This window comes from Silurus aristotelis, assembly GCF_946808225.1.
Source record: "Silurus aristotelis genome assembly, chromosome: 10".
In the NCBI taxonomy this organism is placed as follows: Eukaryota; Metazoa; Chordata; class Actinopteri; order Siluriformes; family Siluridae; genus Silurus; species Silurus aristotelis.
Genome location: NC_139583.1, coordinates 4,953,985 through 4,981,411, shown reverse-complemented (window position 1 = coordinate 4,981,411; position 27,427 = coordinate 4,953,985). Strand labels below are relative to the sequence as shown.

Genomic DNA, 27,427 nt, shown 5'->3' with positions numbered 1-27,427 from the left:
ATATTTTACATATACACTATATGGACGGAAGTTTGTCAAGACCTGACTTTAAGATTTAACTTTTTAAAACATCCAGCTCCATGAGGATGTGCTTTACATGGGTTGCATTGAAAGATCTCCTGCTACAGAGTTCTTAACTCAAACATACATACATACATACATACATATGTATATGTACATATACGTGTGTGTGTGTGTGTGTGTGTGTGTGTGTGTGTGTGTGTGTGTGTGTGTGTGTGTGTGTGTGTGTATATATATATATATATAGTGCTTTCAATATGTTAAGTTCATAGCAGAGCTGTGAGTATATACAGTATTTGTATTTGTATTAAGACTATAGCAGTGAGAATGTTAAGAGAATTAATGTCAATATATTTTTGCACTGTCGAGAGTGTGTGTATTTTTGTGTAGTTATTATTTATAGTACAGTGTAAATACAATTTAGAAGATCTTACCGATCTGTGGAACACAGGGCTCGAGGTTGCATTCCTCTTTGTCTCCTGGTTTCAGCCGTTCTTCACATCCCTCGCTTGGGATCATATCGTCTGAGAGACAGCGCACTTCTCGCACACGGAATCCCCCCTCACACATTTTTGAACACTAAACACACACACACACACACACACACACACACACACACACACACACACACACACACACACACACACACACACACACACACAGTAGTTCAGTTCAATGAGAAAGGTGGACCATTTCAAATTGTCTGATTTGTACAGAAACAAGTAAATGACAAAATGTTGCAGTGTATGTGTGTGTATACGAGTGTGTGTGTGTCCCCACATTACTCACTGCACTCCAGTCAGTGAAGTACCACTTGGCTCCACAAGCCTTCACAGTGCAGCTCTGTTGACTAAGTGGTTTGTCCAGAGAGGAGCATTCGTAGAGCGGCATCACAGCATAAGTGTCATCGGACTTCATCATACACAACACTGTCCTCTGCTGCCTTCCTACTCCACACTCAGCTGAACACTGAGAAGCAAAACACACCATCCCTTACCACAGTACAACCACACACTCACTACTACATCATTCATGGTAATTATACAGTAGTTACTTTAGTGAAGGTTGGTTAGTTGGGAATATATTTCACAGAGATTTTGTACACATTCATTTATATTCTTTTGATTTAGGTTCTAATATAGAGATATAGTATGAAGGCTATATTTGAAAGATTTGAAAGATTTTTGAGAATAAAACCGTAGCACTATGAGAATAAAGTCGAAATTACGAGAATAAAGCCATAGCACGATGAGAATAGAGTTAAAATGATAAGAATAAAGCCATAGCACTATGAGATAAAGTAGAAATTACGAGAGTAAAGTTATAGCACTATTAGAATAAAGTCGAAATTACGAGAATAAAGTTATAGCACTATGAGAATAAAGTCGAAGTTACGAGAATAAAGTTATAGCACTATGAGAATAAAGTCGAAGTTACGAGAATAAAGTTATAGCACTATGAGAATAAAGTTGAAATTACGAAGAATAAAGTTATAGCACTATGAGAATAAAGTTGAAATTACAATAATAAAGTTATAGCACTATGAGAATAAAGTCGAAATTACGAGAATAAAGTTATAGCACTATGAGAATAAAGTCTCAGCAGCACCGGCTGAAGTACACCATATTCTGTTACCATCATATTTTGTGACCTTTAACAGGAGTCAAGTTTTCTTCACAAACTGCATAAATTCAAACATCAGCAGCCACTGTTTATTAATGGAACTTTTCAGAAAAGACTCATTTACATATTTGAGCAATAGAATTCTCCAAGGACATAAAAATATGTCAAAAATGGTAAAAAAATCTTTACTTTTCTGTTAAGAAACAACATGTCCTCTTTAAATATCACACAGAAACGGCCTCTTTTGTGCAGTCTGAAATAGCGACCAGTAGTCACTTTTAAGGATATCGATGGTTACATCTGCGTGCTATTCTAAGAGGAGAGGTGTTCCTCAAGAGGAAGATACACCGGCACGCCAATACTTCAGCTACGACTTTATTCTCATAATTTTGACTTTATTATCGTACTTTTTGGCTTTATTCTCACAGTGCTACAACTTTATGACATGCAGTGATATGCTGAGCCTGATATGTGAGTGTGTGTGTGTGTGTGTGTGTGTGTGTGTGTGTGTGTGTGTGTGTGTGTGTGTGTGTGTATGTATGTATGTACTGTATGTGTGTGTTGTCACCTGACCCCAGAACCCAGTAAACCACTCAGTGCGGCTCTCACATGCACCGTTGTTACATGGCTGAGCCTGAGGAGGGCGCTCTGTACCACAACCTTCCAAAGGCACACTGCTCACCAGGTTGGAGAGACACACAACACTGCGGCTCCTCACACCAAAGCCACACTCTGCAGAACACTGACACACACATACACATACGCACATGCTTGTTTTACTATTGACCTTCCATTGACAAAATTATATATAAAAAAAAAAAAAAAACAGGGTGCGTTTTACTTGTCACGTGACTTTACCACACAGTGAAATTCTTTTTTCGCATAGCCAACGATATTAGGAAGTTGGGGTGAGCACAGAGTCGGCCATGATACAGCACCCCCTGGAGCACAGAGGGTTAAAGGCCTTGCTCAAGGGCCCAAGAGTGACAGCTTGGTGATACTGGGGTTGAACCCACAACCTTCTGATCAGTAACCCAGAGTTTAACCACTGGGCTCCCACCTCCCTATAATGCTATTTGTGCTTTTCGAAATAAAAACAGATTTTCAACCACATATAAAAAACCTCATTCCTGAACACACATATAGGAATATTACCATAATTACAGGATGTATGATATGTGATTGTTTTTACCTGCTCACCCCATTCTGTGTAGAACCAGCTCTTAGCACACGGCCCCATGTCACAGTTCTCAATGTCACGGGGACGAAGATTCATGTTGCACTCCTCATCCTCAACAATATCGCCCACGTTACTGACGCAGCGCACCTCACGCGTTCTCTGACCTACACTGCATGGCATGGAGCACTGACACCACCCGAGCATAAACACACACACACACACACACACACACACACACACACACACACACACACACACACACACACACACACACACACAGTTTATGATTATTAATTAAGACTCCATTTGAACTGATTGAGTTCACACAAACACACGTAAGGACCTTATTATTACAATTAGAAGGTCGTGTATAACGATATCAAGTTTTAATTTTTAAACCAGATCTTAAAATGCCCCGCGACCCGAATTACGGATAAGCGGGAGAAAATGAATGAATGAATCTTAAAATGCATCTTGAAAAGCATGATAATCAAAAATGGGATGGGAAACTTTACACCAGACTATTAAAAAAAAAGGAAATGATCTTATGTACCATACAATGTATGTGCACAATGACAGTAACACACAACACTGTTTAATTAATGTGCTTTTAGGAATGCAGAATTATTATTTTTTTTTACTGACATCCCATAATCCTATGACCCTCAGTGTTTCCTCTGTTCTCCTGACTGAAGACAGAGGTGGTGTGATGGGCCACTCACAGAGCTCCACTCAGAGCGAATCTGCCACTCGCTGCAGATCTTCAGCTGGCAGGTGCTGCTGCTCTCGGGCCGCTCCAGGTGTTCACAGCGTTTGGCGGGCACGGTGAGGGTGCGGTTGATGTAAAACTGTCGGCACAGAATCTGCCGGTGCTGCATGCCGAGGCCGCACGTTTTACTGCACTCCGACCACTCACCAATATCCCAACTGCTCGAAAAACCATCATGCAAACATCAAAATTGCTTCATTCTGCATGAAATTAAACACTTTTTTATGCTTTTATGAACATAATCAGCGACTTGGTGATGTGATGGAGCTTGAAGATAAATGGAGTTACTGTTACCATTTTATTAAGGTCGACAGTTAGTGGATTTTACAGATACCGGTAGCTGGGTTGGATACTATTTCCAGATAACCGATAATTTTAAAAATGAATATTGAAAAATAAAAAACAAACACCCTTGTAAATAGTACCGAACTTTAAAAAAAATAATGATTAATGAAAATGTGCTAGATAAATATATGAATTATCTTAATAAATATTGAGAAATATAAACGACATACATTTAAATTTCAACAAAAAGTAACACTCAGTTACATCCAAAATGAATAAAAAAGACACTTCAACAAAAACCACGTGGTGTCAGTAATTCGCCTCTAAAGGCCGCTCTTGTACTATATAATAACAGCAGATTTTCTCAGGCTTTCCAGCCACAGACACAACCCGGAAAAACTACCGGTATGGATTTTTCATCAACTAACGGTGCCGATTAATCAGTTGACCTCTACACACAATATTTGATCATATTATTTACTGATCCATTCCTCTTATACTGCAGCAGCATGCCAACAATTACTGTTATTTTACTCATAATAAAACAAGTTCGTACATTTCATCCATTTCTAGTTATATTTAAAATACAAGTTACTTACTGTATCTTTCTTAAAGAAAAGCTTTTACATTTAGAGTATAATTGCATGCAGTTTGTAATGAATTTATGTAAAGTGTGTGCCTTACTGACATTCAACACCTGACAAATCAGAATCAAGATTTAAAAAAATCTCAGTAATGGGGTCCTGGTCAGTAAGAGATACCTGGTGGTACTATGTGTGTGTGTGTGTGTGTGTGTGTGTGTGTGTGTGTGTGTGTGTGTGTGTTCTCACAATGCAGGGCATGGCTGGACATTGCAGGGCTCCTCCTGTGGACTGGGTTTAGTAGCACTGTCACAGAGACTGTCAGACACTTGCTCATGAGTGACTCTATGTACACAGCCAAACACAGTGTGTCTGACACCTACACACCCACACACACACACACACACACACACACACACACACACACACACACACACACACACACACACACACAGTTACTAGTTACTACTGTCTATAATTTGGCAACTCGGTACAGATATAGACATCTTTGTCCAGCAACTAATCGAAATATCTCATTTTCATCAATTTAAACATTTCATCTGCATGTTTTTAAAAAGAAGCTGATTTGTTGATGCAAAATTCTCCCTATAGTATTTCATGTGAACTGTGAACTGTATTTTACATTAGTGACCGCTCTGTCAAAATGTAACTTTGCTAGCTTGTTAATTTGTTATCTATAATGCTACAGCAATAACAATAAGTAAAATAAGCATACTGTATACTAGGTCTATATCGTATACTATCATATAAATCAGTTACGCACTATTATACATCCTAACGAGGCAAAAATGTATGTAAGACAAAAATTCATCAAAATGATGCTTTCTACAGTATTTGGGTTCATTTAGGGCTAAGACTGTACAAATGCTTCACTTAGAACAATACAAGGTGGTATCATAAAGGTCTGAGACTAGTTTGTAACACATCAACAGATGGCAGCACAAGGCTGCATGCACAGTCGCAGGGAGCACCAACCCTCATATATCAGTGTCCCAAAAGTCATCGTCCTGTGTACATCGGGAGTTATGCATCTGGTTCTATTCTGACCACGTGCGTTACCACATCTAAAGTTTTATCATGGACAGCAAGTTAGAACACCCTGTCATCGAGCTCTCCTCACAGATGAGTTTTTGGCTGGAAACAACATGATCTCACTTCCGCACTCACCCTGCGGACTTCGCCCTCCTCCCGTAGATGAAGATCAAGCACAACGTTTCCGTTTTTACTGCATTGCCGTGATCCAGCGCGAATCGCTAAAAGTGTTTGACACGCCTCGAAATGAAAACACATTCAAGAAGTAGCAGGAACACTGGGAGCGCTGTATTGCTGAGCAAGGGGACTATTTTGATCAAAACCTTTTGATACCACCTCGTACATTTGCAAGAATGGGGTACATAGGTACCAATACAAACAGCAAACAGCTGGAACCAAATTCCTTGTGTGTGTTCACACACTTGGCCAATAAACCTGATTCTGATTCTGATACTAAAACCTTTCAGACTTCAATGCTTTTATATTTGGGAATCACATGCTGCTGAAGTGTCTGTTTCTGACCTCTGCCACAGGAGACGCTGCAGTCAGTCGTGCCCGTTAGTTTCCAGTTGTGTTCTCTGTGCCTGCGAGGCGGTACCTGGCTCTCAGGTATGTGAGGGGGGTTCCTGTGCCCACCCGTTTGTTCGTGACCTTCCTGAGACGGCCTTCTTCCATACTGATCATATCCCGCTCCTCCGTTCACTGTGTTACCTACAGAAACAGGAGATGTAAATTTCAAGATGGCTTGCATTCCCAACATTTCAGTAATATAATTGGGCTGCTCATATTCATAGATGAATATGTTGGTCTAATAAATCAGAATTTCATTGGGTTTGTTTGGGCACTCAGTCTGTCTAAATCATCTTTATTTTCTTGGTGACATCTTCTCTACCTATCAGGCCCTCTGACTTTACTACCAATCCTTTGGTGCTGTCGACACTCACAATATGATATCAATTTAAAAAAAAACATTTTAAGTTCACCTCAGCTTCGATTATAGCCACATTAATTGATAATCATCCATTTCCCCAATCTTATTTGGATCCTACTCTTAGACAGTGGCAGAATAAGGGTGTTAAGTCTTTTCAAGATCTGTATAAAAATTTCATTTTCTGTGAATATGTGGATTTAAAAAAGTTCAATTTACCATCTCCTAAAATATTTAGATATTTTCAGGTATATTTAGATATTTATATATTTTTCTGCTTGGGTCTCCAGCAGAAGTCTTAAATAGCAAAAATGTATAATCAACTTCTCTCTCTTAATAAACCCACAATTGTCAGAACTAAAGCAAAATGGGAGGACGAATTGGGAATGGTGTTTCCAGAAGTGTGGTGGGAAAGGTCAATAGATCGAATCAATTCAAGTTCTATATCTGCTCGTCTTACCCTTATACAATTTAAAGTTTTGTTCAGAGTTTATTTTTCGAAAGCTAGGCGAAGCAAACTTTACTTTAGTATTAGCGACAACTGTCAGGTCACATGTCTGGTGGGATTATTTCAAAAGTATGTCTGCAATTCTTAATATAAATCATTAATAATGATGTTTGCCGTGGTGTAGCAGTTTTTGGGGTGCTGTTGGATTGATCCAGGTACGGCAAAAAGCAATTCGATATTTGGGCCACATCTTTGATTGTAAGGCGCCATCTTTTAATCCTTTGGAAATCCCATAGATTAACAACTACATCTCAGTGGCTTAAAAACAATATGTCCTTTTTTAAATTGAGAAAATAGAAGATATTCTATTAGAAGTAACCTTGGAAAATTTGCTAGGAGATGGCAACCATTTCTTGTGTACTTCAACTCTATGCGGTGACTAAACCCTGACTAAACACCATGTATTTTTATTCATTCATTCATTCATTCATTCATTCATTCATTCATTCATTCATTCATTTATTTTATATACATATATATGGTGGTATTTACTATATATATATATATATATATATATATATATATATATATATATATATATATATATATATATATATATATATATATATATATATATATATATGGTATATGGTATATATGTGTTTTATTTTTTTTTTGGGCCGGGTTTGCTAATTTTTGTGGACACACGAAAAAAGTTATAGTGCCATGTTATTTTCTGTTGTTCTCTATCAGAGATTTGTCAAGGCTTGTTTTTGTAGATGAATTATGTAGTTACAAATGTAAAATTATAAATGCTTTTTTTTTTTTTTTTTGCTTTTTTGTTTCATAAAATTTATTGAACCAAAAAGACAAAAGTACACCTATACATAAATCAAAATGCATGTCAAATACAGCACAAGAAAAAAAAACACACAAGTAGACCTACACACAACCAGCTAAATATTTTAAATATATCAATAAAAACAGTTAAACAATCTCAATCAGAGACATAACACTATAAAAACACCTTACCTTAAAAAATTATTGGTTAAATCTTTTTTTTGTAAATCTTAGTAACTCTTTATTATTATTTAAAAATCAGTAACTAATGACATTATTATTTTTAGCATCACATTCCCCGAGTTATCTATTACAAAATTGATTTATTTCCCCCTTTGCTGAACCATTAATTTAGGTACTTGTACACCAGCTGCAGCGCATCCATAAAATGTTACAATATATATCATGCAGGTTAGTTTTTATGATATCAACTTACCCTCCCCTGTGTTAGACTCTGTGCTAATGGAGTTCTCCGAAGGAAGTATATACTCATAGTGAACTCGAGGATTGGGCTGCTGGTAGATCATCTGAGAGATAAAGCCGAAAAGAGAAAGAAACACTAAACAGTGCTTCGGAGTCAAACAGTGTAGATCAGGAGTGCCTGATACGTCGATCGCAATCGACCAGTAGATGGCAAAGGTACAGTAGTATGGGTAAATGGTGTGCCATTAAAAAAAAACATTCAGATGTTAGTCTATCATCTATCCTACTTTTGGCATTTGCCACTTAATTGACGTAGTGGACGTCCAGTCTGAGATCTCTTCTCTTCTAACACATCATGCAACTGCAAAGCTCCAGCGAGCTAAGTGACTCCACTTCTATATGTGAGTCAGCCTTTTTTTCCAAATAAAGATTATTAAATCCACCACCATAAGTGATCATCATTTGGAAGTCTGCTCGAGGCTGGGTACCAGCAGCTACTGTCCCTGCAACCCGTTCAGTGCAAGTCATCAGAGTAAGTTAGTGACCATAAGTGTGTTGAATTGTATTGTGCCATAAGGGTTTATGCAGTTATACACATATATTGTACACATAAAGAATACTCAGTATATATACACTGTATATTTAGTATATTTAAATAAAATTTTTTAAACTAATATATTTATATATATATAGACTGAATGTCACACAAATGAAGTTGATTGTGCAACCAAATTAAGGTTATTCAACGGAATTAAATCTAGTCTGAATACATCCTATAGAGATTTGCGTATAAATTTCACTCACATAGACGTCCAGGATCTCATTGGTTGGTCCTTCTGCTAGAAAGGACTCTCCGGCAGTGGTGCTGATCTCATTGGGCCGTCTGTAAGTGAACATCGTCCCTCCTCCTTCGTACTTTCCAGGTCGGTCGATGGCCCAGTTTCCGTTAATGATGGAACGTCCAGAGCGACTTCGCAAAGCTGCCGGGGAAAGAAATGACAGGCTTAAACTGGAATCTCATGCCAAGCTGTTGGAGTGGGTGTACAAACATCTGGTTTATTTCTGCACAAGTAATCATGGTGATTTGAGTAAATCGGCTGCCAGTGGATCATCTATTGGTCTCTGGTCCTTCTGTGACAGAATTTGAATGATATTATGAAGTGCTGCAAAAATAAAACCAGCATATTTTACATTTACGAACAGCAGAATCTGTTCTCTGGCGATGCGATGACGTGATCTTCAGTGGTCTTCTCAGGCTTTTTTTTCCGGACACACACGGAGTATTTGTGTTTCCATGTATCTATTATTCACCGTATAACTTTACGACGTAGCAAAATCACTAGAGACATCATTTACAAATTAATTTAGTCAGCAGAAGGTCTGCAGAGCAACGCAGCTTTCCTGGGAAAAACCTTCAGAATTTTCCAACCTCCATTCAACATTTCCTTTCAGCAAAGCTGTTGATCCAGCAGGCTTTACTCTTTTGTCTTCTATACCGATTTGACTAAATGATCTAAAGTTCCTCTGTTTGAACTCCATATTTTTGATCGTTTTTGACACCGGCGTGTTACAGTGGCCGGGTTTGCTGGAAAATTCCTCTGCATAAGTGCAGGCTGCTGAACTCAGGGAGAAAGGGGACACTAATGAAAGTGTGTTTATGTCCATGACCCCTAAGGCAGGAGAGGAAGGAGAGCGAATGTATGGTCCTGTCTGCAGCGAGCCAGACACACTGCTGGGGCTCGACGTGGCTCTCATTAAAGCAATGTCTCCAACAATAAAGTACTGACATTCCTCCAGTCACTCCTCATATAGCAGGAGGACTCTCATCCTCTTTGTCTTGCTCTGACTCACACACACACACACACACACACACACACACACACACACACACACACACACTCACACACACACACACACACACTCTCACACACACACACACACACACACACACACACACACACACACACACACACACACACACACACACACACACATGCAGAGATACTGCCATTATAATCTCAGAAACAGATTTTTCAGCTAAAAGAACTGGTTTTTAGTAAGAATTAAAAATATTTATGACATTAATAATAAAAGATTCTTCCATTGTACAAACAGTTTTAATTTCACCACATACACTCAGTATTAATTGCGATTTTCCTACATTTAAAGTAAATAATAGGCTCCTATGGCAGATTTGTGAACTCTTATCATATATACTGTGCTAAATATTTTGCCCACAGTAAATATTGCCTTCACTTGAACTATGAGACCCAAACCTGACCCCCAACCCTACTGAAAACCTTTGGGATAAATGTTAATGCTGACTGCATCCCAGGCCTTAACACCTAGATTCACATACACAAATCATTATATTATTGCACGGTGAAGTGAATTACACTCATTATTTCTTCATCGTGGCAGCTGTTAGTGGGTGGATTTATTTATTAGGCAGCGAGTGAACATTTTGTCCTTAAAGTTGACGTGTTGGAAGCAGGAAAAATGGGCAAACGTAAGAATTTGAGCGAGTTTGACAAATTGTGACGTCTAGACGTCTGGGTCAGAGCATCTCTAAAACTGCAGCTCTTGTGGGATGTTTCTGGTCTGCAGTGGTCAGTATCTATCAAAAGTGCTCCAAGGAAGGAACAGTGGTGAACCGGCGACAGGTTCGTGGGTGGACGAGGCTTATTGATGCACGTGGGGAGCAAAGGCTGGTCTGTGTGGTTCGATCCTGTAGCTCAAACTGCTGAAGAAGTTCATGCTGTTAATGATCGATGGGTCACGACTGTTTTGGCAGCAAAAGGGGACCAACACAGTATTAGGCAGGTGGTCATAATGTTATGCCTGATTGATGTATAATAAATTTATATATAATAATAAAAATTCTGCATTTATTAATTTATCCTTATAGTTTAGGTTTAATCTCTACAGTTTATATCCTTTATATCAGAAGTGCTGTTTCTCAATTGGAATTAAAAATGGAATTAAAACCATTATTTGTGAAATCTGGCAAATCAGATGCTTAAATGTTCAGAATTCCTTTCTGCATTCGTGTGTGTGTGTGTGTGTGTGTGTGTGTGTGTGTGTGTGTGTGTGTGTGTGTGTAAACTTCCACTCACCAAGGTAGTTTTGGCTTTTGACCATCTCAGTGATGTTGATTTTGGTGGCTCCCTGTGGGATCTCTACAATCTTGTGGTAGCCCACATTGGACAGGCTGTGCTGGAACAGTCCGGAAACCAGCCGGCACGCCGTGTTGTCCCCACCACACACACCACATTTATCCAGCACCTTCCCTGAACCCAAGAGCTCATCACAGCCTGGACTCTGTCACACACAAGCGAGAAAAAAGACAGAAAGAGTGTTTCATGTGAGGCATCTGTTACTGATTTTCTCACCACATGATGAAAGTCCTTTCACCATTCTGGATGTGGGGAAAAGATGTTTAAAGATTTCAAGAGCCTGAACACATTTAGTCACAGTGACTCCGCCTGGTCATAATCAACCAAAAAATGCGAATGATAGAAATAGAGATGTTTTCTTTTCTAATATCAATACGATACTAAATCATGCTACAACTTAATTTATATATTTTACTCATAAAAACAAACACATTTAATGTTAATGCACATTTATCCCATTTGATAGACATCCAGATAGTATTGTGTTAAGGGCCTTGCTCTAGGGCCCAGCAGTGGCAGTTTGGTGGTGCTGAGATTTGAACTCATGCCCTTCTCCTGTACATGAACCCCTACATATAAACCCATACTCTAAGGACTGGCAACACTGAACCATGAATTCCAGTCATGAAAGACAAAATAGAGAAGGAAGATACAAATAAACCCTAAATGACAAGATGATTTAAAGTGGCTTCTGACTAAGCAAGTGCAGTAAAGGGGGCTTTTTACTTGTCACATACATTAAAGCACAGTGACATTCATCTCTGCATATCCCAGCGATTGTTCACAAGCTGGGTTCAGACAAATGATACAGTGTCCTGCAGCTAAGAGGGTTAAAGGCCTTGCTCAAGTCCACAAGAGTGGCAGATTGAGGCTTGCTTGGGGATCGAACCCAAAACCTTCTGAGCTGCAACTCAGAGTCTTAACTCATGAGCTACCACTTTCCATCAGCAAGTAAATGCAGAGACTCCTATTATCAATGCCAAAGAGAACAACAAAGCTGCTATTACAAAACACAAAATTCATACTAATCGATGCACTTGAAAATTTATAAGACATAAGACTCTTTTTGATTCTCTATTAATTCCACCATAAAATCCAGAGACAGGAACAGGATGTTTGCAGGAAGCTCCTCAAGGATTGAGCGATCCCGTTTGCCTTAAAGCAACTCTTGAATCCCTCACACTGCAATGTTCTCTCAGTGGGTGGTGGTTCACTGACAGGCTCCAGCAAAACTACTGATGAACCAAAGTAATGATTTAAACCTTCCCTCAGAGCCAGGTTCAGCTGGAGATGGTTTGACTGGTTGCTACTCCTCAGCATTAGCGCAGGAGTAAATTGCAGATGGTGTCTGGTGTCTGTGTGACCACAATAAAATCAAACTCGACTCAGATGCTGAGAGGAAAATGATCATCGTAGTTCATTTTGATGCAAATATAAATATATACATGTATCTGTAGAATCGTTAGATTTTCTTAGCAGATATTGTTGTATCCTTGTCCTTCAGATGCTATCAGAAGTTTTCCAGAAGACAAAATACAGTAACAAAAATTTACCCATCATCCTGTGCAAAAGTTTACACCCCCTCCCCGGCTCTCATGTTGCCTTCTTGTAAATCATTCAACATTTGCACCTTTTGTGTGTGTTTTTTTTTTTTTCTTTAACGAATTCCTTGAAATTAGACTTCAACAATTTCCTTGATTATCCTCAATGTGAAAAGATAGATAGCAAAATCATATTGCTCCTGCTGGAAAGGGGTCAAAGATACAAAAGAAACAATTTCAAACCAAAACTTATGTTCCTCCAGTTCCTGGAGAATATTCTTCAGAAGAATGGATGTTTGAACTGCTCATGGTAAAGAAAGAACACATGAACAACTATCACAAAACATAAAAACAGTCATTGATCATGGTAACAGCACACATTGTTAAGGATCGTGTTTGAGTTGATTTGTGTAAATTTTATTGGACTGTAAACAAGCATCAGGTTTGGATCTCATGAACCAGTAAAACATTTAAATATAATCATTCATAATCGAATTGTTTATTTTATACAAGAATTACTAGACAGACATAATTGGCTTGTGAATGAAGATCAAATACATTGCCTCTGAGAAATAGTACCAAACACGCCCTTTACAGGGAGGTGGTAACTCAGTGGTTAAGACTTTGGGTTACTGATAGAAAGGCTGAGGGTTCAATCAATGATATCGCCAAGCCGCCACTCTTGGAGCCCTTGAGCAAGACCCTTACCCCTCTGTGCTCCAGGGGTACTGAATCATGGCTGACCCCAGCTTCCCAACATCACTGACATATGCAAAGAAGAAATTTCACTGTACTATCAAGTACATGTGCCAATGTAAGCACATTTCTGTCTTTACAGAAAAGCCACATCCTGAACCTTTCAGCACCAACTTCCTTTTAAAATGAGATTCAAATGAGATTCTCTGATGTGACACACTTGTACAACATGTGAAACAATAAGAAAGGTTCAGAGTGGCGTTGCTTCCTATTTTCACAGCTCACACAAGCTGTTTGTTGTGTCTGGAAAGTTACGTAAAATGTGTGAAAAAGGATACAATACACAGACAAACGTTTGTGGACACTTGACCATAACATTGCCCATAAGCATCTCATTCCATTTGCTGTTATAATAACCTCCACTCTTCTGGGAAGATGTTCCACTAAATTTGTGTGAGATTCGTTCAGCCACAAAAGGGGGTGTGAGTAAAGTCAGGTAGTGATGTAGGTGAGGTGAGGAGGCCTTGGGTGCAGTCAGCATTTACATTCATCCCAAAGGTGTTCAATAGGGTTCAATAGCTCTATAGAAGAACAATCAAGATCTTTAACTCCACATAATGTAAAGCATATCTTAATGGAGCTGGCTTTGTACACAGGTGGATTGCCATGCTGAAACAGGTTTGGGTGAATAAGTTCGAATGAAGAGAAAATGTATGCTACTGCAATTCATAGACGTCTTATAGTATAGCATTGTGTGTTTCCAGCATTGTACTTGAACAGTTTGGAGAAGAACCACAAATGTCTGGAAAAGTCAGGTGTCAAAATACTTTTGTCCATATAGTGTACTTCCTGATTATAATGACACAAAGAGCAGATTTATTTGAGGCAGTCAGTTGTGGTGGTTAAGTCTTTTAATAAAAAAGCCAAACATCTAATGTAGCTCTTTGTTTTATTCTATTTCCCTTTTCTACCATAATCTCTCTTTTTCTCTACTCTTCATATTTTTTTCCTTGTTCTCTCATCTCATTTTTTCTCCTGTCCTCATCTTGTATTGTCTTTTTTTTACTGCTCCTCCTTTCTCTCTGATTCCTATTCTTTTATCATTTTACCTTCTTCTGTCATTGTCTACTCCTCTTCTCTTCTCTTCTCTTCTCTTCTCTTCTCTTCTCTTCTCTTCTCTTCTCTTCTCTACTTTACTCTTCTCTTCTCGAATCTACTCTTCTCTTCTCTTCTCTACACTACTCTACTCTTCTCTTCTCTTCTCTTCTCTTCTCTTCTCTTCTCTTCTCTTCTCTTCTCTTCTCTTTTCTTTTCTTTTTTTTTCTTTTCTTTTCTTTTCTTTTCTTCTCTTCTCTTCTCTTCTCTTCTCTTCTCTTCTCTTCTCTTCTCTTCTCTACACTACCTTACTCTACTCTTCTCTTCTCTTCTCTTCTCTTTTCTTTTCTTCTCTTCTCGAATCTACTCTTCTCTTCTCTTCTCTTCTCTTCTTTTCTCTTTTCTTCTCTTCTCGAATCTACTCTTCTCTTCTCTACACTACTCTACTCTACTCTACTCTTCTCTTCTCTTCTCTTCTCTTCTCTTCTCTTCTCTTCTCGAATCTATTCTTCTCTTCTCTACTCTACTCTTCTCTTCTCTTCTCTTTATTCTTCTCTTCTCTACTCTTCTCTTCTCTTCTCTTCTCGAATCAATTCTTCTCTTCTCTACTCTACTCTTCTCTTCTCTTCTCAAATCTACTCTTCTCTACTCTACTCTTCTCTTCTCTTCTCTTCTCGAATCTACTCTTCTCTTCTCTTCTCTTCTCGAATCTACTTTTCTCTTCTCTTCTCTTCTCTTCTCTTCTCTTCTCTTCTCTTCTCTTCTCAAATCTACTCTACTCTACTCTACTCTACCCAGTTTTTCATATATATTTTTCTCTCTCCCCTCTCCATTACATTTTACTTTCATTCCCTCCCAGTCTTAATTTATTCTGTTAAAATTATCTGTAATTCCTCGTCTGTGATCAGTGGGTTTAGTAATTATGTCTCTGGGGTTTAGAATGCGTTGGTGTTTTCTGCAGGATTCTGTGCTGAGCTCAGTCCATCTTTATCAATATTTAAATCGTATAAATCATATAAATTAAATAATTGAAAAAAGTTGAAATCCAATGAGCCAGTCCACGTGTTTTTACCTCATCAAAAATCTTATATAAGAAGAAATCTTTGTTGGCTACATGCACCATGCACCTGACATAGCCTCGAGTTCAGACGTTAACATCTAAATACATCCCTAGCGTGACAAGGTCAGGATGAGCTACTAACACATCTCAATAGTTACATTTAACGATTAATTATTTATACCCGTTTCATGATTCACATGAACACATATACCTAGTGCCATGAACATTTTTATTTAATTTAAAGCAAGGATAATTAACATTTTTACATTAATATTCATATTTGTGTTATTAACCAGTCAGACCTAATGTCTCTATCCCTGTACGTAAATTGCCCCTGGTTTGATTAGATTGATTCATTCATTGTGCTGCAAATAGGGTTTATTTATGTGATATTTATTTATGTCTATTCAGTTTCATCAGTGTATGTGTAACCGTATGCGAATTTACTAAGTAACACAATAAAACTAACTTAAAATCACTCCCTATTTACAGTAATTAAACATATTTCACCTCTTGATTGTGATAACAATGTAGAAAAAATTTGCTAAACATTTGCTAAATACAATATTCGCATTACCTAAACTCAAGCTGAAAAAAAAATCGCAGGAGCCTTCCATCTGACCGTTTATTACCGAGCCGAACTTATAGCGAGATGGCGTTATATATAAGATGCTAATGATATTTTACCAAGTGGAGATCGAAATGAAGCGGAAAAGAGAGTACAATCACATATTTGTTTCATTACAAGCATTTCGCTGATCAAAAGACCTGCTGACTTTGCAGTTTGCTCCCATCTGTAATAAGCTGTGCATGTAGAGAAGCTGCAGATGCAGATGGGTGACTGGGACCCTTCCTATAAGGAGACATTAACTCACATCTTACCAGCATACTGCAGCACAACTTTACACTGTTCATTCATGATCAAATCCTTTAGTATAAGGATGGTAAATATAGGTATCTCATTATCACAGAACCTGATTACAGTCTAAAAAATGTTGCGATTGCTGAAATAGGTCATTTTTAAGGACCTTAACACTGTAACATCAAGTCTGTTGAACTCAAAAGCAGCAAGAATTAAATAATAATTAAAAAAAAGATCAGGAAAAATGACTGCTGTACAGGCAAGAAGAAGCTCCAGGGTGTTTCCCAGACCTGTTTTTTTGGTATGCAATAAAACTTAATGTTTAGACTAAATACACTGTATGAACAAAAGTATTGGGACACCTGACTTCCCAGCCAGATGTGGTTCTTTACCAAACTGCAAATCTGAAGGCACACAATTGTACAGAGTGTCTTTGGATGCAGTAGCATGAAATTTTACCTTCACTTGTACTAAGAGAACCAAAGCTGTTTCAGCATGATAATGCCCCTGTATACAAAGCTAGCTCCATGAAGATATGCTTTCAATGGGTTGGAGTGAAAGATCTCCTACTATAAAGCTTCAACCCTATTAAACACATCTGGGATTAAATGGAATGCTGACAGCACCCCAGGCCTCTGCACCTACATCAGTACCTGACTTTACTAGCACCCTTATGGCTGAATGAAATCTCACACAAATCTCCACAAGCACACTCCAAAATCTAGTGGAACATCTTGCCAGAAGAGTGAATGTTATTATGAGAGTAAATTGGGACTAAATGAGGAAAGCGATGCTCAAAAAGCACATACCAATCGTATGACCAGGTGTCCTCAAACTTTTGGCAATATAGTGTAGCTGTTATGGTGAGAAAGAAGAGTAGTTGTGCCACCGCAAAGCTCCAGATTCTCATGTTTAATTGTCCTTTGTGATATAATAGTATCAGAGGTTATCATTTGTGCATTTTATAGCACTTTGGGAAATAACTACATATAAAAAGTCAGGTATCCTAATATATTTTTAAAGATATTAAATGTAGTGCAGCAGGAAGAGAAATTCGCATTTACTCATTTATTAATGGCCTCTTACTGTTGAGACATTGGGACAATTAGAGCAGTTTTTTTGGCTAAACAGTAGTAACTTCTCGGATTTGCATCAGCAGCCAAGAGCCATAACTTTTGAGTTCTTATTGCCAAATTATTGAGTTTCTTATACAATGTTCTCATACACCATTTTCCAGCTTCTTAAACACCAGCCTCAAGACAGACAAACCCAGTGAGCTGTGCCAGGTGTGGTAGAAGAGAGCAACACAAACAAATGGAGTGTTACAGTGTAGGAGTTACAATAGTGAATAGTGTGATCCAAAAACATCACTTTCTGCAAAAAAGCTTCTCGCAAACCAAATGTAGAACGTGATAACTCTTTAGGTGACCTGTCAGATACAGCACACAGTACAGCAAACACACTTCTTGTAGATGTTCCCTTTTATTTCACAACCGTTGTCTGAAATCTGTGATGTATAAATCACAGGTCCACCATTACAGCTCCAGGCTTGTTCGGAAACTCCACCGGGAAATGCGAAGACGGTGCGGTTTGGCTCACTCAGCTATAAACCTGAGCTATTCCATCTCAATTCATCCCATAGGATCACCTTGCCAATGGTGCACATTTTGTCTTTACAGAGCAGAGCGGTAGCAGGAGCTGCTACAACATCAAGAGGCTGGTGATCGAGAATGATTTTGGCGAGGAAGATACTCAAGAAAATATGCAACACTGACCAAAAGTCCATTCAGCCGAACACAATATCTTATTTCAGAGTCATAAAAAGCTGAAACATATCAGCATTGCTAGAATGGCAACAACAAGACACATGCGATTCCACATTCTTTACACGTCTTACTGTTCCGCTGTACTTAAAAGAACCATGCAATCAAACAACAGCCACCAATCCAAAAAAAAACCCGTATGAGTGTTTGTAGAGCATGTGGCCTCCACATAAAGAGGTAAAAATCAACTACAGTTCTCTAAATGAAGTAAAGGACTTCCTTCCTTCCTTTTTTCTTGTATATGATAATGCTTTTTATTTAGTATTAGTGAAAATAAACTGTTATTAACCCCAATAATTGATTATTGGGGTTAATAACAGTTTATTGTCAATAATACTAAATAAAAAGCATTATCATATACAGGAAAAAAGGAATTTAAAAGCAGTCTAGTACAAAATTTAAGTTAAGACCACTTATGAACTGTAATGATGTAGCTGAGGTTAAGGAACAGTCAAAAAAAAAAAAAAATCATATTGACACTGCTAAAGTTTCTACCACTTATCTTTATCTTTCAGGGGGAAATGGTGGCTAAATGGTTACTGTTTAGAAGGTCAGCGGTTTGAGCCCAATCAAGCATCATCAAGCTGCCACTGTTTGGCCCTTGAGCAAGGCCCTTAACCCTCTTTGCTTCATAGGTGCGGTATCATGGCTGATAGTGTGCTTATAACCAGAAAGAATTTCACTGTGGTATAGTACATATGTGACTAGTAAAAGCCTCTTTCTTGTTTCTGAGGAAATGGTGGTTTAAACTATACAGATAGACTCCAGTAATAAATATTAGGACTTTAAAAACAGTGAGTGATAAAAGATCTGGCTTTGCTGTATCAGACCCGGATGTTTCTATACTATAACTGCATACAGATTTTTAAGCTAACAGCAGGAGCTTAGCTCTGTCCTCACAGTAGCCTTGTTCACACCAACTAAAAACCCTACTCTTACACTACTCTGTGTAACTTAAGAAATTGGACACAGTGGGGTTATAACCAAAACAGTAGGCCGATCATGTTGCTGCCACTAGAAACATAATTCACTACTGTATAGCAGTAAATCAGCCCTTGGTTGCGAATGCATGACGTTTCACCCAGAGTCCATGCTAACATCCCGTATCGATGATGATTAATTAGGCTTCTGGGGACAGACTTGAGGAAGTCTATGATAGCATATGCAGTATATATGTATATATGCATTTCCTCACACACATCAACAGGGAGGCTGAGGAGAACCTGAGCACTGCAAAAATTCCTCGTAAGCACGTCCTGAGGTACAAGGCCAAGATTAGCATCAGAGCGTAAACACACAGCGCAAGTAAAGTCGGCTAAAATAGCCACAACAGTGTTGATCCAACTGGTGTTATGGGTGTTGGGTTTCCCAAAAAGCTCGGACACAAACCATACAGCAAATTGGTGCAAGGCCAAAGGTCATCTCTATGTAGCAAAAGTCTCAGAATATATATAAACCGCTCTGTAAACTTTTCTTACCTCATCGACTGTGCTGATGATATTTCACAGGAGGGATTTGACACCACATCAGACTGATATATTAATAAAGAGCATGTTGTCCGAGCATTATTCGTTTTTATGAGGAAGTTTCGAAAGAAAGAAAGAAAGAAAGAAAGAAAGAAAGAAAGAAAGAAAGAAAGAAAGAAAGAAAGAATTGTGTGGGCTGTGGTTGTGACAGCTTAATGATGTGGAGGGTCAAACCCTTTCGGAAGACAGTTAACGGGAAACTGTGTGCTAACTGACACCACAAACCAGAAAAAAAAAAAAAAAACAAGGTCAGGAGAAGGGCCACATTTTTTCCATTCAGGAAGAAAACCAATTGTAAACAGACTCTGATCAATCTCAAATATATGTGAAGGTAATGATGAATAGATGATGAGGGAGGATGATCTCAGGAGTGAAATTAATCAGTGTATGATTAACCTTGAGCTTAATTACTCACTGTTATGTTCTTATGTAGAAGCTTTAAGACAAGCTGATGTCTTAATGTGTCAAAATCCAGGTTGGCTTCAACTTTACACAAAATCCCTTTATCTATGTTGATGTAACCATGGAGATGCAATTTTCAAGCAAGTTTCCATTTTTAGCTCAGACCTGAAACTTCCAGATTGAAAAAAAATGAAACACTCCCAAGAAATGTTCCCATGGAAGGTTCAGTTTAACACAGAAGAAAAAACATGACAGAACCTACACAACCAAGAGTTCAGCACATGAGGACATTCCAAGATGGCTGCTCTCAGCATAAAATAGTAGATTTCAGTTCTATAGTTTTAAAATGAGATTAGCATTGCATTGATTATACAAACACACTTATTAATTACATCCATATTCCTGGCCATAGACTTCACTGTTTAGATAAAAGTAAAAATATTGTAAAAGTGAAATTTATTTATATTATTTATATACGCTAATATACTTGTTGCTAGTCAATAGTCTTTTGGAGCTTGGGTATACAGGAAATAATAAACAAGCCTTCCTAAAGGCATGAAAAAATACATTTTGAGAAAAGCTGACAGAATGAAACAATAGAATGTGATGAACAACAAAACTGACATAAGAAACAAATATAGAATTTTGGTCGTATAAGAGGAATAAAGTAAAAACATCTGCTTAACAGCACTCAAATGTCACTCCAGAAAGACTTTGCATCTGTATAAACTGTATGACATGCACATTACATAGGATGTGGATGAAGAAAGTCTCAGAGTGATGCCACTCTGGTTAAAAATTGTTGCTTAAAGGAATGGATAAATGTAATATTTTATTAGAGGTCGACCGATTAATCGGTTTTGCAAATTAATCGGCACCAATAGTTGATTGCTGGAACTGTAGGCTTTTAACAAAAATCCATACCAAAAGTTTTTCAGTTTTTAATAGTTTTGCACGTGAGACTGCACGCTGCACGGAGAGTGATATATTTATTATTTCTAATTGATTAATTATATATTGTAAAATTAAAATTTTCATATTTATATCATTTTCTCACATTTTCATTATTCAGTTCTGGTTTAATTTAGCTATAGGTATCGGTAATCGACCTCTAGTTTTAATCCCATAAAAAATATAAAATTTACTCTGAAAAAAACATTTGGTAGAGATAGATTTGATCCTGTATTAGACAATATTCATTAATACTATTTTTGTAGGTAAATTGAGATAAAAAAAAAAGCCCTGACATACATTTATATTGAAGATTACAACCATGATCTCTGGACATTTTTAAAGAAATTATTATTGTAGTATATGTTTAATGCATCTCTTCTGCAGGCAAAAGTATAAAGTGAATGTATTCTATTTAAGTTTTTATTCCTACATGTAAAGTGGATGTCTCAGATGCAAACCTCAATGCAAAAAGCTATTTCTATACTCACAGACAGAAGATTTATCAAACATCCGTATCTGAGATAAACAGTGCTAATGAACATACCTGAGCCGGCCAGGGCTGCACATGTGTTTGAAGGCTGAGCAGCAGCAGGAGAGCTAAAACCAAGAACATAGTGCCTCTTTCAGCACAACAGCTATCCACAGAAACGAGCAACTTTCCTGCGTCCTCATCCGCTGCGCTTTCTCCGAATGCCCATCATCGCTCGCTCACACACTGGTGTAAGATCTGAGAATTTGTGCAACCATGAAGAGCAAAAATGCCCTAAACCGTCATGCGCTGCAGGAGGAAATGTATGAACTGCTAAAAATGGGAGAGGAGGCACTGTTGGAGAAATGGAGAGGTGGGAGAGGGGGAGTGGGTGAGACAGAGAGGGACAGTATATGAAATCAAGAGGAAATAAGAGATGTGTGTAAGGCTTAGACATACCAGAGAAAAAGAGAAAGAGAGAATGAAAATGAATGTGGTGGCAGAATGAAATGAATGGAAGGTAGGATTGTGTGTGTCTCTCAGAAAAAAAAAACAGAAGAGATTGAGTGATTGAGAGAGAAGGGAGGTGGAGAAATATTCTCTGCTCCAAACACACCACTCAGGAACTGTTCAGCAGCAGGATTTTTGGAGCACCTCAGCTCAGCACGTTAGAAAACAATTAGTGTCCAATGTGTTAAACACTATAGCGGTTTCAAAGAGAGAGAGATGACAAATGAAGAGGAATAAACGGCGTAAAAGAAGTTTCAGACAGCATGTGGCGCTCTTAAATAGTCGACTTTATTTAGTGTTAATCTTCAACCTGATGAAAGATTCTTATAGATGATTGGGTGCTTTTTTCCCTGTCAGTAGTAGCAAAATTAAACAGAAATACTTAATTATATTAAAATGCCTTTAAAGGGATTTGGAAGGGGATATTATTAAGATTATTAACGTTCATCCGATTAAAAAGCAAAGTGCAGAAATGGCATTAAATAAAATGAAATGTAAATTTTTTTTCCGTGTTCTTGTAAATATTATGAATGTAATTGTATCACAATACGTTGATCTCTTTGTCAAAGGAGAATATTAAAATACAGTGCATCTGAAATAAATTCATTACTTTTCTCGAAATTCTACAAACAATTCCCGATAATGACAATGTGAAAGTAGTTTGTTTGAAATTTTTGCAAATTTATAAAAAAAAAAAAAAAAAAAAAAAAAAAAAACGAAAAACGATCACATGTACATAAGTATTCACAGCTTTCGCTCAATACTTTGTTGAAGCTCCTTTGGTACCAATTACAGCCTCAAGTCTTTTTGAGTTTGATGCTACAAGCTCAGCACACCCATTTTTGGGCAGTGTCTCCCATTCTTCTTTGCAGAACCTCTCAAGCTCCATCAGGTTGGATGGGGAGCATCGGTGAACAGTCATTTTCACAGCCTTTTACTGAGGTGTGGCTTCTGTCTGCCCGCTCCACCATACAGGCCTGATTGGTGGAGTGCTGCAGAGATGGTTGTTTTTCTGGAAGGTTCACCTCTCCAAAGAAAAACAGTGGCGCTCTTTTAGGGTGACCATCGGGTTACTGGTCACCACCCTGACTAACGCCCTTGTCCCTGAGTTTGGCCGAGTGGCTCCACTCTGGGGCGAGTCCTGGTGGTGTTAAACTTCTTCAATTTATGGATGATGGAGGCCACTGTGCTCATTGGGATCTTCAATGCTGCAGAATTTTTTCTGTTCCATTCCCCAGATCTGTGCCTCGATACAATTAAGTTGCCTGCTATAGAGTTCTGATCTCAACCCTATTGAACACCTTTGTCATGATTGTGAATGCTGACTGCACCCCAGGCCTCCTCATCTCACCTACTTCACTACCTGACTTTACTTTATGTGGCTGAACAAGGATGAAAAATCTTCACAAAAAGACTTCAAAATCTATTGCAACTTCTTCCCAGATAATCAAAGGTTATTATAACAGGAAATGGGGACTAAATGTGGAATGGGATCTTATTGTCAGGTGTCCACAAACTTTAGGCTATATAGAGTTCAAATACCAGGACCGCCAGAGACCCAGTTGTTGGACCCCTGAAGCAATCCCATTGATGTCTGGATTAAATTTCTGCCTCCTCCCATAATTCGCTTTGGATGAAGGCATCTGGTGAATGAATCGATGTAAATATAAACCCAGTCCGTCTGACAGAGAGTCAGTGAGGGAGCAGGAACAGCCTTCCTGAGTATCATCCACTCACAGATGCGTTTTTATCATAACAGGATCTCAGGATTATTTCCACTTTAAATTTCGATGCGTACGCTTTACTTGTCCGTGTGGTAGTTTATCTGACAATAAAGTATATGGCCATGTTAAAGCCATCAGGGTGCTGTAGAGAACATAGTCTCTGAAGGAAACCTTGAAATAATTGAGGGGTTTGTATACTGAACACACACACACACACACACACACACACACACACACACACACACACACACCAATCAGTAACTCACTGTTACAAGTAATAAGCCATTATATTTAAGCCTTACATCTTAATCTTAATATGCATAAAACTATTATGCACACGCACAGGAACACACAGGCCTTGGATACACACGAAGGTATTACATGGATTAAGGGGGAAATGGTGCCTCAGGTAGATATTAACATATATGTGTGTGTGTGTGTGTGTGTGTGTGTGTGTGTGTGTGTGTGTGTGTGTGTGTGTGTGTGTGTGTGTGTGTGTGTGTGTGTGTGTCCCAGCAGTCCCAGCAGCAGGCAATAATTGGCACGCCCTCTCACCCCCGAGGCAACAGGTGTCTCAACACTATCAAAAAACATGGCCTCCTGTTTAACGGCCATTCTGTGCTCATAACATACACTCATGCCCATCCATTACTGGGGTGGTGACAGCTTTCCATCCAAGCTACGGTGGATGGAACACACACACACACACACACACACACACACACACACACACACACACACACACACACACACACACACACACACATACCAAGCAATAAAATACCATACCAGACCCCCTTTTCACAGATTGTCCAGTTTCTTCTCAGCAGAAGATAATTATTAAAGTCATCGTCCTTCATCAGCTGCTCAACTCCTTTTAACCAAGGATCCCCACTGAGCTTTCCTGCCTAATGAGGACTTTCTGCCTGAATACCAGACAGAAAGTCTTCACACTGCATGCACAAATGCAAATTCTTTTGACACAAATGACTTGTGTTTTTTTATGATAGTGTGAACACCAAACTGCATGGAAGCTGCTACTTTGGTTCGTGTGTGGCAGTGAAACAGGATGATAGATCATTTAGATTAAATGGAATACAACTTTGACTGTGAATGTGTCAGAATTTCAGTGGTGGATGAAGTGGACAAACCATGTACTTCAGTAAAAGTAAAGATACAATAGGTAAAATATGACTTAGTAGAAGTAAAAGTATTTGCCTTCAAATGTACTTAAGTACTTAAGATTTACTATAGCTATAATGTTCTTTTATCATTTTTTGTCACAAGGCTAATTTTACTCTTAACACACCAATCTATTAATATGATGATGTTAATGAGTCAAACACTGATTGATATCTCTTAAAATTTCAGGAATTAAAACAAGTTCAAAACAGAGCGTGCACTCAACCCTGATTGGTGGATTGCTGTGTGCTTTACCAGTTGCGTTTTTATTCACTCATAAATAAAAAGGAGCGATTGGTTTTACAAAATGTAGTTGAGTAAAAAGTCTCTCCGAAAGGAAACACTTCAGTATGAAGTGTCCTCTACATCCTCCTACATCCTACATACTCCTTTTTTTACCCCAACTACCTACATGTCTTCCCTCACCACATCCATAAACCTTCCCCTTGGCCTTCCTCTTTTCCTCCTTCCTGGTGTCTCCATCCTCAGCATTCTCCTACTGATATACCCCATGTCCCTCCTCTGCACATGTCCAAACCATCTCAATCACACCTTCCTTACCTTGTCTACAAAACGTCCTACATGCGCTGTCCTTCTAATAAACTCATTTCTAATCCTGTCCATCCTCGTCACTCCCAATGAACATCTCATCATCTTCATCTCTGCTACCTCCAGCTCCACCTCCTGTCTTTTACTCAATGCAACTGTCTCTAAACAATACAACATCTCAGGTCTCACCGCAGTCCTATAAACTTTCCCTTTCACACTTGCAGATACTCTTCTATCACTTCTACCCATCAGTTGCTGTCACTTTAAATATATAAAAAATGATCAGACTGTTGTTTGAGATAAAACACCTTGATGGCTAACGAATGAGGAAAATGGATGCAAGATAAAACTATAAAACTAACTAAATGACAACACCGATAAGGTGCAACAAACACGGAGGATATCTATGAGACCAAGCGTGCTGTGAAAAATTAGAATTATGCGTACGCAAATAAGTATTACTAGACAATGTGGTTCAGGTGTGTGTAGGTCATGTGACATGCTGGGACTGAAGGGAGTCCTGTTGCTATAGAGCCTAATCCTAAGAGCTACATAAGTTGAAGTACTTTTTAATTTCAATAATGTACAGAACTGTTCGCTGTATATCTAAAAATAAGAACTTCATTAACAATCGTTATAAGTTTATTTTCTTTGTGGTTCATGTGAATTGAGACGAAGATAGAGTTATTTGTTTTCCATACCTGCACTGCTTCCCCTAAATAAGGCACCTTATTTAGAGATCTCTAAGCAACCCAGAAATGGTTATGTGTGTGCGTGTTATTATCGACACCGCATCTTTCGACAACGCTGTCACATGAGCACATATGCTAAGAGTTTGGCAAAGGAGTCGTGGAGACGGAGGAAGAAAAACACTTGAAGTGCATCTGGGAGATGTATTAGAGCGCAGCGAGGCCAAACAAGTAGCTCTTTACAACGAGGAAACCAGACTGCGCAGGAAGTGCACTGAGTTTCTCGTTTTTAAATGACTTAATTAACGTGAGACAAAGAGCTGCAAAGGAGTGCCAGTGTCCAAAAAAAGACTGAATACAAATTCACACCTAATTAATTTCAGTGTCCTACAAAGAGAAAGTGGAAAAGAAGTGTGATCACTTTTACTGCTGTATACAGACAGACAGGGTTAGGGTTAGGGTTAGGGTTAGCAACTTTGGGTTAGGGTTAGGGTTAGGGTTGGGGTTAGCAGCTTTGGGTTAGGGTTAGGGTTGGGGTTAGCAGCTTTGGGTTAGGGTTAGGGTTAGCAGCTTTGGGCTAGGGTTAGGGTTGGGGTTAGCAGCTTTGGGTTAGGGCTAGCAGCTTTGGGTTAGGGTTAGGGTTAGCAGCTTTGGGTTAGGGTTAGGGTTAGCAGCTTTGGGCTAGGGTTAGGGTTAGCAGCTTTGGGTTAGGGTTAGGGTTAGCAGCTTTGGGTTAGGGTTAGGGTTAGCAGCTTTGGGCTAGGGTTAGGGTTAGCAGCTTTGGGTTAGGGTTAGGGTTAGGGTTAGCAGCTTTGGGCTAGGGTTAGGGTTAGCAGCTTTGGGTTAGGGTTAGGGTTAGCAGCTTTGGGTTAGGGTTAGGGTTAGCAGCTTTGGGCTAGGGTTAGGGTTAGCAGCTTTGGGTTAGGGTTAGGGTTAGGGCTAGCAGCTTTGGGTTAGGGTTAGGGTTAGCAGCTTTGGGTTAGGGTTAGGGTTAGCAGCTTTGGGTTAGGGTTAGGGT

The 27,427-nt window shown here is 38.7% G+C and overlaps 1 protein-coding gene across 2 annotated transcripts in view; it reads right to left on the bottom strand.

The window, feature by feature from the left end:
- Positions 1 to 27,427, bottom strand: part of thsd4 (thrombospondin type 1 domain containing 4) — a 50,371-nt gene that overhangs the window by 979 nt on the left and 21,965 nt on the right. For both annotated transcript variants that reach the window (XM_083552244.1, XM_083552245.1), the window contains exons 8-17: positions 11,268 to 11,472; positions 8,956 to 9,131; positions 8,165 to 8,255; positions 6,035 to 6,223; positions 4,709 to 4,838; positions 3,547 to 3,751; positions 2,837 to 3,010; positions 2,213 to 2,386; positions 811 to 990; positions 456 to 600 (exon numbers count right to left, since the gene is read on the bottom strand). In XM_083552244.1, coding sequence (XP_083408370.1) covers positions 456 to 600; positions 811 to 990; positions 2,213 to 2,386; positions 2,837 to 3,010; positions 3,547 to 3,751; positions 4,709 to 4,838; positions 6,035 to 6,223; positions 8,165 to 8,255; positions 8,956 to 9,131; positions 11,268 to 11,472 — 1,669 coding nt within the window. The remainder of the gene's footprint in view (positions 1 to 455; positions 601 to 810; positions 991 to 2,212; positions 2,387 to 2,836; positions 3,011 to 3,546; positions 3,752 to 4,708; positions 4,839 to 6,034; positions 6,224 to 8,164; positions 8,256 to 8,955; positions 9,132 to 11,267; positions 11,473 to 27,427) is intronic.